Genomic DNA, 13,594 nt, shown 5'->3' with positions numbered 1-13,594 from the left:
GGGACATATGGTTTATATAGACTTGAATAGGAAAAAACTTTAAAAATCATCTTTTCTGAAACCACAAGCCCTATGACTTTGATGTTTTGTATGTAGCATTGCCTTATGGTCTTTTATCAAGATTATTAAAATCATTACCCATGGGTGAAAAGAGGCCCTTCCCTGGGGGTCCATAGTTTTACATATATAGGAAAAACTTCAAAAATCTTCTTGTCTGAAACCAGAAGGCCTAGGCTTTTGATATTTGCTATGTTGCATTGCCTAGTACTCTACCAAGATATTTAAATAATGCCTTTTAGTTGAAAAGAGGCCCCCACCCAGGGTGTCCCAAGTTTTACGTACTAGACTTATGTAGGAAAAAAAGTTAAAAAACTTGTCTGAAAGTTCAAGGCCTAGGCCTTTGATATTTGATATATATCATTGCCGGGTTGATTTCTAATAAGAGTGTTCGAACTATGCCCTTGGGGTGAAAAGAGGCCCCACTCTGACCTACTTTCTTGTTTTTAGCACACCTGTCACATAGTGACAGGGTGAGACAGGGATAGCTTTTTTGTGATCACCCTTTGTCTGTCGTCCGGCCACAATTTCCTTGTGAACACAATAAGAGACATCATTTTGTATTTGATTTTTGTCAAACTTACACACAACTTGTATGGGTATAGTATCTCGGTTCCTTTCGAAAACTGGCCAGATCCCGTCATCATGGGTTCCAGAGTTATGGCCCCTTAAAGGGCCTAAATTTGCTATTTTGGCTTTTGCAGCCATATAAAGACTTCATATTGCAATCAACTTTAATAAAACATGCACACAGCTTGTATTGGCATAATATCTATGTTCCTTTTTAAAAACTGGCCATGTCCCATCATGGGTTGCAGAGTTATGGCCCCTTAAAGGGCCAAAATTTGCCATTTTTTGTTTGTGGACATGGTGGAGACAACATTTTGCAATCGACTATAATCAAACTTGCACATAACTTTTATTGGCATAATATCTTTGTTCCTTTCAAAACCTGGCCAGATTCCATCATGAGTTCCAGAGTTATGGCCCTTTAGCTCGGCCCCTTAATGGGCCTAAATTTTCTATTTTGGGATTGCAGCCATATGGAGACTTCATTTACGGTTTAATTTGATACAAATTTACAAAATATCTTCAACAACAATAAATCTTGGATTCCATGATGAATCTTTCAGATGCAGTCATAGGTTCTGGAGTTACTGCCCCTGACTGACCCCTGAAAGAGCCAAAATTTGGTAATTTTTACCTTGAGAACATGATAGAAGTGACATTTTATATTTGGTTTTAACCACACTTACACACAACTTATGTCACAATAATATCTCAGTTCCTTTTCAAAACTGGCTAGATTTCATCATGGGTTCTAGAGTTACTGCCCCTGAAAGCGGCAAGTTTTTCTGTTTTGGTCCTTTCAGCCATATAGAGGTTTCATTTATGCTTTTGATTTGAAATTAACTTGCACAGAATGATTATCATGATGATCTCAAGGCCTAGATCGAAACTGGGTCATGTCGGGTCAAAAACTAGGTCATCAGGTCAAATCAAAGGAAAAGCTTGTTAACAACCTAGAGACCACATTTACGACCCTGCCTTCATGAAACTTGGTCAGAATATTTATCTTGATGATATCAAAGCTAAGTTTGAATCTGGATTATATGGGGTCAGAAACAAGGTCATAAGTTCAAATCAAAGGAAAAGCTTGTTAACATTCTTCAGGCCACATTTATGAATCCTGTCTTCTTGAAACTTGGTCAGAATGTTTATCTTGATGATTCTTAGGCCAAGTTTGAAACTGGGTCATATTGGGTCAAAAACTTGATCTCCCAGTCAAATCAAAGGAAAGGCTTGTTAACACTCTTGTTCATTTTATGTGCGTGAAACATGGTCAGAATGTTTGTCTGCATCATATGAATATTTATCTGGGTCATGTGGGGTCAAAAACTAGGTCACCAGGTCAAATCAAAGGATAAGCTTGTTTACACCCTTGGGGGTACATTTTTTATTCTATCTTCATAAAATTTGGTCGGAATATTTGTTATCATGAAGTCTTATACGATTTTAAATCTGGGTCAGGTGGGGCAAAAACTAGGGTGCTAGGTCAGATCATAGGAAAAGCTTGTATACAGTCTAGAAGCCACTTTTTTCTCCAATCTTTTCGAAACTTTGCCAGAATGTTTGTTTTCATGAAGTCTTGGACAAGTTCGAATCTGGGTCATGTGGTGTAAAAAACTAAGTACCTAGGTCAAATCAAAGAGAATGCTTATTTACGCTCATGGGGCCACGTTTATTTTGTCCAGTCTTAATGAAAATTTGTCAGAATATTTGTCTCCATGAAATCACTAGGTAAATCATGTTTACACTGTTATGGTGTGTTACACAGGTGAGCAACCTAGGGCCGTCTCGGCCTTCTTGTTAGAGTTAATCTTTTAGCTCCATTTTAATATTTATTCTCATTTGTATAGCCAACAGTTTTTTCTTTTATGTGTAAAACTCAGTGATTCTTAAGAGCATGGATGCAATATAATTATGTGAAAGGGGAGAAGAGCAATGATTGTATGCTTTTCCAAAATTCAACCCCTGTTAATTTGGACCCCAAAACTCCTTTTTTTCAAAGTTATATCTACTGTACAGGCAGAATATTGGAACCTGACATCAAAACAAAACATTTGTGAAAAATTCATATGAATGATTTTTTGTCACAATGTTTGAAAAATTCATGATTCGTTCAGATGTGTCATGATTAAACACTCAGGCCATCATGATAAGATTGAAGATTACCACAAATCTGAACTCAAAACTATTTTATTTGCCTACAAAGCATGCAAAACTAAAACTTATTTCACTTGTATATCAAATACATGTAAATGTAAATGAAAATTTTATTTACTGTCACTTCGTGAAACAATTAACATAAGCTCTGTAGAGCATTTGATTGACCCTATTTTTTTTAAGAACAGTTAAAACCAATTATACCTTACCCCCAGCAATTTGCTGGTACCCATTTACAACTGGTTTAACTGAGGCAATCGTGATAATGTGCCTTGGCCGATGGACACACCGCAATGGGATTAGCCAGTATTCAAACCAGAGGCCTTCACCTCCGTAGGAAAGCACCTTAGCCCTCTCAACCACTGCGTCCACCAAAGCAATTGTTTTTGGACAGTGTAGGATTCAGCCAGATTAAGAAATAAGTAACTATTAGACAGACTTATTGATTTTGCTGAATGCCAACCTATTTTCATTTTCTTTTCAATGATGGCAAAATTAATGTTGAAGAATTAATCCAGGAATCCATGACACTTTTCTCAGATCATCTTGCATCCCAGGGCATGAGTTTTTTAAGATCAGTAATAATCCTTTTTTTTCAGTTATGCTGTATGTGACCTAGACACGCCTTGCTGCAACCTTGACTCTCCTTGCTGCAACATTGACACCCCTTGCTGCGACCTTGACACTCTGGCAAAGTTGTTTTCCTGCATGTATCTGTACTGTAGTAGAGTTTATCTGTCAATCTAAAGCCAGACTCTCTAAGTTCCGCCTACATATTATATTTCATTGTAGTATGAGTAAGATCTTTATCAGAGTTTAACCAACATGCAATCGTAGCTGATCATTAAAATGTATATTATCATAGACAGTCTTTATTCATTTAATCTTCCCATACAATTATAACTCGGACACTTTACATTGGCGACGAGGATAGCAACAAAATATTGGATTAAATGTTTAATAAACAGCATTGGAATAACAGTGACATAATTGTAGAAATTCATTCATGAAACACTGATGTTTTACTACTATTAAAATGGCACAAGGATTACCAGTGTTCTCTAATTTTGTTGTTAACGAGCCTGCTGTGGACACTAGATGGAAAAAATGGTGTCAACGTCTAGAGAATCTACTAATTGGTTTGGACATAACTAATGAAAAGAGAAAGAGGGCCTTACTTCTACATTATGCCGGGGAAGAAGTAAATGATATTTTCGATACACTATCCGAGACAGGTGATGATTATAAGACTGCTCTTTTGAAACTTACGGAATACTTTGCACCGAAAAAATGCACAGAGTACGAGGTGTACAAATTTCGCCAAGCAAAACAAGAGTCAAGTGAGACAATTGACACGTATCATACAAGGCTACGACAGCTCTGTGAAAACTGTGAATTTGCCGAAAAAGACAAGAAAATAAAATCACAGATTATCCAAGGATGTCAGTCAACAAGGTTACGTCGCAAAGCGCTGAAACAAGATATAACTTTGGATGAATTGATTCAAGAAGCTCGTGCACTTGAATTATCTGACAAACATGCTTCCGAAATCGAACATGGTACGAGTGAAAGTGCAAACAAGGTTACAAAAAGGAAATTCACACCGAAGAAAATTACTGCAAACAAACCAAATGTTAAGCAAAAACAAAGAAAATGTCGAAACTGTGGATTTGAATACCCTCACAAGACAAAATGTCCAGCGCAAGGTAAAGAATGTTTATATTGTCACAAGAAAAACCATTTTGAAAGTGTGTGCCGCTCAAAAACAATGAAATCTAGGAAAACTCACAATCTAAATGACTATTCATCGAGTGATGATAGCGACCAAAGTGACAATTATGCATTTGGACTAACTGTAAATGCCATGTCCAGGAGACCATACGTAAGTGCTTTAGTTAATGGACACAATGTCAAGTTCCTAATTGACACTGGTTCTTCAGTTAATGTACTAGATCAAGAGACGTACAACAAAATGAATCCGAAACCAAAGCTTCAAAAACCAAACTTGAAAGTATTTGCATATGGCACTGATTCTCATGTCAAACTTCTTGGGAAATTTGTGACTACCGTTGAAACAAAACAGAAGTACACTACAGCTGAAATTTTGGTGACAGAAGGCAAAAGCGGTAATCTGTTATCGTATCTTACATCAGTAGAATTACAAGTGATTCCAGAAATTCAAACACTGCAACATAGTAAGGTCGATGAAATTTGCAAAAACTACAATTCAGTATTTACTGGTATTGGGAAATACAAGGATAAGCAGATTGACCTAATAATCGATTCGGATGTACAACCCGTGTCACAACCGCATAGACGAATACCTTTCCATCAACGGAAACAAGTCGAAAAGGAATTGAAGCGTCTAGAAGACTTGGACATCATTGAAAAGGTAGAAGGAGCTACAGACTGGGTTTCACCGATAGTGGTAACATCAAAACCAAAATCAAAAACAAATGAAATTAGATTATGTGTTGATATGAGGTTGCCCAATACAGCAATCAAACGAACAAAACACATCATTCCTACATTGGATGATATGATAGTTGATTTAAATGGAGCAAAAGTGTTTTCAAAACTAGATCTAAATCAAGGATATCATCAGCTGGAACTCTCAGAATCATCTCGAAATGTGACGACATTCACAACACATGTTGGAATCAGGCGATACAAACGTCTAAGTTTTGGAATAAATAGCGCTGCTGAAATTTTCCAAAATACACTACGCACTGCGCTAGAAGGACTTGATGGCGTAAGAAACATCAGCGATGACATCATCGTGTATGCTGAAAATCAAGCACAACATGACAAACGTTTAGAGGCTGTTTTGAAACGACTCCAAGATAAAGGCTTTACGCTTAACAAAAAGAAGTGTGAGTTCAACAAGCGCAAGATTGAATTCTTTGGATATGTATTTAGTGAAGATGGAATCTCTGCCGATCCAAAGAAATGTGAAGCTATCAAAAATGCTCAAGCTCCCACAAATGTGTCAGAAGTACGTAGTTTTCTGGCAATGACAAACTATGTCTCGAGATTCATTCCAAATTATTCGACAATAACTGAACCACTACGTCAATTGATCAAAAAAGGAGTAGACTGGAAATGGGACAAGAAACAACAGGATGCATTTGAAACTCTCAAAAACAATCTAAGCAGTAATACTGTAATGACCTACTTCAATCCAAAAGCCGAAACTGAATTAATAGTCGATGCCAGTCCAGTTGGAATTGCAGCAATTATGCTTCAGAATGGCAAAGTTGTCTGTTATGGTAGCAAGTCACTTACTGACGTAGAAAAACGTTATTCCCAAACAGAACGAGAAAATCTAGCCATTGTCTGGGCTATTGAACATTGGCATATCTATTTGTATGGACATTCATTCACTTTAATCAGTGATGCCAAAGCACTCGAACATATCTACGCGAATCCTAAGTCGAAACCACTTGCAAGACTTGAACGTTGGAGAATGAGACTACAAGCTTATGATTTTCGTGTGAAATACAGATCTGGAGAATCAAACATGTCCAATTATTTGAGTCGACATCCAGATGCTGCCAGTTCAAAACAGTCAAAACAATCAAAACATGCGGAAGAACACATCTCATTCATTGCTCACCATTGTGTTCCGAAGGCAGTAACAATGAAGGAAATTATAAGTGCAACGCGCGATGACAGTGATTTACAAACAGTCATATCAAATGTCAAAAGCTCGAAGTGGATAAAATCGCAAAACAGTGTAATTGATACATTTGCAAGATGCAAAAATGCTGTGACAGTAGTTTACCTTGAAGATGGTGAAGTATTACTTCATGAATCAAAGCTCGTGATACCAAAATCATTACAAGATAAGGTAATTAATATAGCTCATGAAGGACATCAGGGTATTGTGAAAACGAAACAGCTATTACGTGAAAAAGTATATTTTCCGGGAATAGATAAGCAAGTCGAAAAGAAATGCAAAAGTTGCATACCATGCCTTGTTGCAACGAAAACAAATTTGTCAGAACCATTGAATATGAGTGAAATGCCAGAATATATATTTCAACATGTTAGCTTGGATTTTGCAGGACCTTTTCCGGATGGGAAATACCTACTTGTTCTGATAGACGAATATTCACGGTTTCCAATAGTAGAAATTATTAACTCACCCTCTTCAAAGACTCCTGTATTAGACAAGATATTCTCAGAATTTGGAATTTGCGAAGTTCTAAAATCAGATAATGGTCCGCCAATGAATGGACACGAATTTGCACAATTTGCGAATTATATGGGATTCAAACATAGAAAAATTACTCCATTATGGCCGCAAGCGAATGGTGAATGTGAACGTTTCATGCGATCGATAGGTAAAGCAATACGCGCATCCCATGCTCAGGGTACATCTTGGAAACAAGACATGTATTCATATTTACGAAATTACCGTGCTACACCACATGCTTCCACACACATTTCACCAGCTGAATTGTTTTATGGACGTTCAATAAACATCAAAATACCGAGTGTTCAAATACCTTCAAAACAAGGAGAAAAACATAAGAAAGCAAAACAATCTGACAAAAAGGCTAAGCAAAAAATGAAGTCTTATGCTGATACTAGACGTCATGCAAAACCATCAAATCTGAAAATTGGTGACACAGTACTTGTCAAACAAAAGAAGGACAATAAACTAACACCACCATTTGACCCGCGTCCGTATGAAATCATTTCTAAAAAAGGAACAATGATTACAGCAAAACGCGAGGACAAGCAAATTACTAGAAATTCGTCAGAATTCAAAAACGTAGAAAATCCACCGCCGTTACCATCATCATCATCATCATCATCAACAGATAACGACAACATTATCAACATACCGACTAGAAATAATTCTGATTCGTCACTGACACGCGATTCAACCAACTCACAACCTGTACGAAGAAGTCAGCGTGAAAGAAAACCACCTGAATACCTCAAAGATTATGCAACGCATTAAAACAATTGGAAGTTAATTAATTAAAAGTGATATGTATGAAGTGCTGTGAAGCTGGCATAATAATCCGGCAGATAAAAAAATAGTGCAAGTTTATATTATCAGATTCGATCTAAAAGGATAACATCTGACTTGAAATTACTTGGTGTATATAGTGTATATAAATTTCATTTTATCTATAATGTTATCAGTTTTACGAATCAAGTGCATTTATTTCATTTTTTTTTTTAAAAAGAAGAGAGAAAGAAACAATGATATTTTGTTAACGCACTGCTCTTATTCTTCTCACAACAATTAACTCTGGAATTTCATTGATAAAAGATATCAATAGAGAATATAATTGACTCTAGTTTATTTGACATTTCATTTAATTACATTACAGATTTATTGTAGGCACATAGACTGGTGTATAATCAACAAATATTAGGATACGTGCAGAACACACAGGATGTAAACTTATCAATATTAACTGGTGATATTTTCAGTATTAAACTATTATGTTCTGGTATTTTAAAGTGACACTTTGACAGAATTTGTCTAGCACCAATATTATGTTGTTTATTTTAATTTCACATTACTATGCAAGTTTTAATTCAAGTGAAGAGGAGATGTACTGTAGTAGAGTTTATCTGTCAATCTAAAGCCAGACTCTCTAAGCTCCGCCTACATATTATATTTCATTGTAGTATGAGTAAGATCTTTATCAGAGTTTAACCAACATGCAATCGTAGCTGATCATTAAAATATATATTATCATAGACAGTCTTTATTCATTTAATCTTCCCATACAATTATAACTCGGACACTTTACAGTATCCACACACATGAAGGGCTGGCGGCTAACGAAGAACTATGGTCTCTCCATATTTTGTTTACAATACTTACCTCCTTATACGAGTTAAATGTATTTGGATATGTTCATCCAAAAGAATGTGATTCAGATGATTAAATAATTGGTCAGTAAGAATCCTATGTGAAAGAGTTTATTAGTGGATCTCCTTCACTTTATACTTTTTTCCCTCTATTTATATCGTATTGTTGAATTACAATACATTTTTGATATATGAGTGAGTGAGTTGAGTTTTACGGCAAATCGACACAATATATATAGAAATATCTATATCCAAACTCGGCGATATATGACCATTTTGTGTCGATTCGCCGTAAAACCCAACTCACTCACTCATATATCCAAAATGTATTGTAATATTTATATATGTTGTACGTGATGAATTAAATGGTTGTATAATATTAAATTGTCTAAGTACAATTTTTTTGTACACATTTTTGACATAGTTAACTTGTACAAAATACTTTACATAAAAGTTTTAAATGTTTTTCCAGTCGAAATTGTTTTTCCAGTAAAATAGAAATATACATCCTTTCATGTTAAAATGTGAAGCAAAATATATAATTCCATTCACCTGCTTTAAACATAGTCATTTTGAGGTCTTTATGTTGCAATAGACATTATGTTGATATAAAGAGGGTATTTTGTTTGTTTCAGTTTAAGATATAAATATCTTTCACGAGTGAATACCAGAGGCAGTATTTCCATGAATGGCATGGCTGCGTGTGAAAATGTAAGAGATAATGTTCATGTGTGAAAGATATTTAGATTTTACATGTAAAACAATTTTTCTGTTTATGTTTTGACAAAATTTACCCATTTTATAGTTTCTTACCAGTCAAAAATACAAATAGTTTTACTGTGAAAATACCAGATATATTTCAATAATTCACTAAAAATTATGTAATTAATTTTGATCTAACACTTAAACACACAAAAGTCCTGTTTTTGTTTGGCTACAAGACACCTATTTAGAGGAAAAAAAAGATATTTTGTTAATTGTTAGCTGTCTTTCAAATATGGAATATTAGTGTGTGGTTTGTTTGCAAACAGCTAAAAATTGCTGTATTCAGAAATTGCCCTCTAAAGATTCGTGATCATTTTGTGAAATTGAAAGTTTTCAGATATTTTAATAAATTCTTATTGTGATACAAAATTTATTCTACAAGTGTCTTGCAACTTTCAGTTACAGTCAAACTTTGTGTTCTACAAGTGTCTTGCAACTTACAGTTACAGTCAAACTTTGTGTTCTACAAGTGTCTTGAGTAGTATAAGAAATACCGCAGCGAGCCCGATTTTGACCCCCCTGACCCCTTGACCCTATTCTAAAAAATCCAATGCCGGACAATTTAAAACCAAAAAATAAACAACTTTTCATAGTACTTTATGAAAACCTATAGTAAAATATGATTAAAGATAATTTTAAACACTTCCACCAAATATTTGCCAAAATCCTGCCAAGTGGCAACAATGTGGCAGTCGCTGCCAACTTGACAAACTTTTGGCAGAACGTTGGCAAACACAAATTCAACCAATCAAAAGCCTGCCATTTTTCTGCCAAGTGGCAGCAATGTGACAATGTCTGCCAACTTGGCAAACTTTTGGCAAACTTTTGGCAGATTATTTTTATTGATAAAATGTAAAGGTATTTGATCTTATTTTCAATTAGTAAGTATATTATTAGGGTACACATAGTAATTAAACCTTTAATCCAAAAGTCTGCTTCTATCAGAGGATACAGGTTCGTCCGATATGTAGAATTTGATGTAACTGCCCATCAAAAGCATAAATGTTAATTCTGTAGATGCCGAATCCTCATACGGGTGAATATCAAACATTGTTCCTTGTTTTAGATAAATTTTAATTTTTTTCTTATACATAGATATTAACTTATCAGTATCAAAGTCCTCAGCTGCCTCAGCTGTTATATTTACATTATCAAATATACCAAAAAGTAAAACATCATCCTGGGGTCTATTATTTCGCCACCTAAATATAAAATGTGATATTGGACTTTTAGTCGGTTTATACGGTTCACCCGGGAGCTTGGTGATAGGTGAGCTAAAAAGGCACCGTCTTATTCATTAGAGCATAAAATGAATTGAAGTACTTCTTTGTCTGAAATATTACTGAAATAAACTGCGAAATTCATGTTTATATTTGCCAAAATACATGGACCAATTAATCACTGTAATTCTCATTTATGCATGTCTATAGAACACTTCTCAAAAAGATTCATAAAATATATAATGTGATGAAAATTTTCAGCTAATATGTGTTGTTTCTTTAATCTAATAAATGAATTATGAATTAACATTAGTATAAATTGACGACCTCTTTTATTTCGCTACAATAACAAATAATGAGCAACCAGCAGAGCATAATAGGTCCTTCATTTCACAGCCCATTGGAGTAAATAAAATAAACAATCTTATGACAAAAATGACTGAGTTTACATGCATAGTCGTAACAACAAACGTCTTACAAACACCAGTTTCAGAAAGCATTTGTGCCAGAAACTTTTGAACAATAATGTTCCAGATGACCAAGCAGCCCAAGTAACTGGTTACAAAAATGCACATTCTCCAAACTAACTACAGGAAGATCACTAACAGGCATCAGCCAAACATGTCCAGAATCTTGGCATCAACAAGCCACGACTTGAAAGAATGTCCAGACAAAGCTAAGTAACACTTTAAACTAGCTCGAGGATCTCCATCATTCAGCTGTAACATGAAGCTCCCATATACACATATCACAGTCGCAACCTCGAAGAACAACCTCTTCAACATTCACAGCAACATTTTACCAAGTTCCGTTTTTGGAAATTCAAACATCTATGGAGGCACGTTCAATATCACTCTGCACATTGACCAACCAAAGAGGTCACGCATTTACCTTTGACAATTTCCTGCTTCGTTTATGTTGTTTTAGCTGTAGATCTACATGTATATGTATATAGCTCTGCTCCTGAAACTGATATATAATACATGCACGTAAAAGATTATTTCTGTTCATCTACTTAAAAATGATTTTGTTATTATAAATTCTAGACAAATGTGTTGCATCATCTCATGAACATTTACATATATTCAGCGAAAGAGGGAAAGTTAGAGCTTACTTCAACTGTCGTAAAACACCTAGAATGACTCGTGGGGAAAATAAAGTTCCCCTAAATTTTAACTTCCCCCTGTCATTTTTGATTTCCAGTTGAGAGTTGGAATATATTAAATATTACATTTCAAATATATTTTTTCAGGTAAAGAGAAGATATCTCTTCATCTGTTAATGGAAAAGGTATAAGCTCATATCTAAGATATTGAAAAGAAACTTCATTGGCAGTTCATTTCTAGAGATATTGCTTTAGCTATGAAAAATCTAAACTGGGGTTTTCTTGTAAAAACACTTACTCGTCTCTACCAGCTGAAACAAATGTCCTGTATAAAGTGGCAGATATGATAACTCGTATTATTGAAAATACTTTATTTTGGCCACAGCAAATAATAATAAAGGTTCTACCTCCCGCCTGCCCTTAATGAATGTATATACACTTTTTGAAAAGATTTTATCGTGATTAAAATATTTTAATTTTCTGAGTTCTATTCCTTACTGACTTATTCGACTTTAGAAAAAGGCAGAAGGAACCAGTTCCTTATAAATTCCTTATTCGGGTTTTCGATTTTACTTACTATTGTTATGATCTAACATGTTCATTTTATGCTGTGGAACGTTTTCAACCGCTATTAAGTATAATTATCTCACTGCTTGTACCAAGTCGTCTCCGAATAGTCCAGAACCTTATTCGAATTTGGTTCCTCAATTTTGAGTCATACTGTCTGAAATCCGTTGGAAATACCACTTTTTTCATTAAAACAGTTTATGACGACAATGTATATACACGTTTTGAAAATATATTATTGGGATTAAAGTATTATGTTCTGTGTTCTATTCATGATTCGACTTTAAAAAAGGAATAGGGAACTGGTTCCTTATTCCTTATTCGGTTATTCAATCTTCCTTACTAGTGCTATGATCTAGCTATTTCCTTGTTCCTTATTTGAAAAAGGAATAAAGAACAAGCATACTCGTCATGCTAAAAATTTCTTCAAATGAATAGTAACAACTATATCAATTATACGAACCATGTTTTTGCAAAGAATGCAAATTCTAATTCATCATAAATGTACGGAAGGAATAATTTACATTCTCCGTATCATCAATGAAAGGGACACAACATGTTCTGCTACAATTACATATAAATGGCTATTATGTCCCCTACATTGATGCAAGCTAAAAAGGCAGCCTCACAATGCATCAGATACATTGTAATTATGAAAAATTTGAAAAGGTTTTGGAAGTTAAAATACTCAAAAACAAAGACCTATAATTGGACATGTTAGCATGAATATTATAAGAAACATTATAGTAATTATTTGCCAAAAAAACTTTTGGGTTGTTGTGTATCTCTGAAACAAAGATTGGTGGAACATTTAGTGATAATATCATCGCTGTTGACGGTTACCAAACACACAGGAAGGGCCAGGATGATCGTGGAGGAGGTAATATGACTTTTGTTAGGTCAGACTTGCCTCAGACTGGGAGACTCTAGATTTAGGATTGAAAGTTTTGTCTTGATTAAAGGAAATGGGGACTACTGTTTGTGCACAGACCCCTATCACAATCAGACAAAATATTTTATTCAGACCTAACAAAATGTTTGGATAAATGCTTTTGAATTATGACAATAATTGCAGCCGGTGATATGAATTACTATCTATTAAAACCAGAAAAATCCATAAATTTGTTACATATAATGGATCTTTTTTATTTAGAACATTTAGTTAAAAATTTGAAAATTTAAAAAATAGTGACAAATCGTACGTAACTTGACGGTTAACAAATTCTGCGACACTTTGTAACAGCCACATTATGATTTTTACAACTGAAAGAACAAAATTTATTGGGAGAGTTTCCCAGTCAGAGGCAAGCCT

At 34.7% G+C, this 13,594-nt stretch overlaps 1 protein-coding gene across 1 annotated transcript; it reads left to right on the top strand.

The window, feature by feature from the left end:
* The first annotated feature begins 3,820 nt into the window (after nucleotides 1-3,820).
* LOC128549361 (uncharacterized protein K02A2.6-like) lies at nucleotides 3,821-7,756 on the top strand. Its single transcript, XM_053525977.1, has one exon. It carries the CDS (start codon nucleotides 3,821-3,823, stop codon nucleotides 7,754-7,756), a length of 3,936 nt encoding a protein of 1,311 aa, XP_053381952.1.
* The last annotated feature ends 5,838 nt before the right edge of the window (nucleotides 7,757-13,594 follow it).

Source organism: Mercenaria mercenaria, chromosome 16, assembly GCF_021730395.1.
Source record: "Mercenaria mercenaria strain notata chromosome 16, MADL_Memer_1, whole genome shotgun sequence".
NCBI lineage: Eukaryota > Metazoa > Mollusca > Bivalvia > Venerida > Veneridae > Mercenaria > Mercenaria mercenaria.
This window is presented reverse-complemented; position numbering and strand designations above follow the sequence as displayed.

What these genes read in the sequence shown, in the direction of transcription:
- LOC128549361 (XM_053525977.1), top strand. Translation starts at nt 3,821, where the DNA reads ATGGCACAAGGATTACCAGTGTTCTCTAATTTTGTTGTTAACGAGCCT.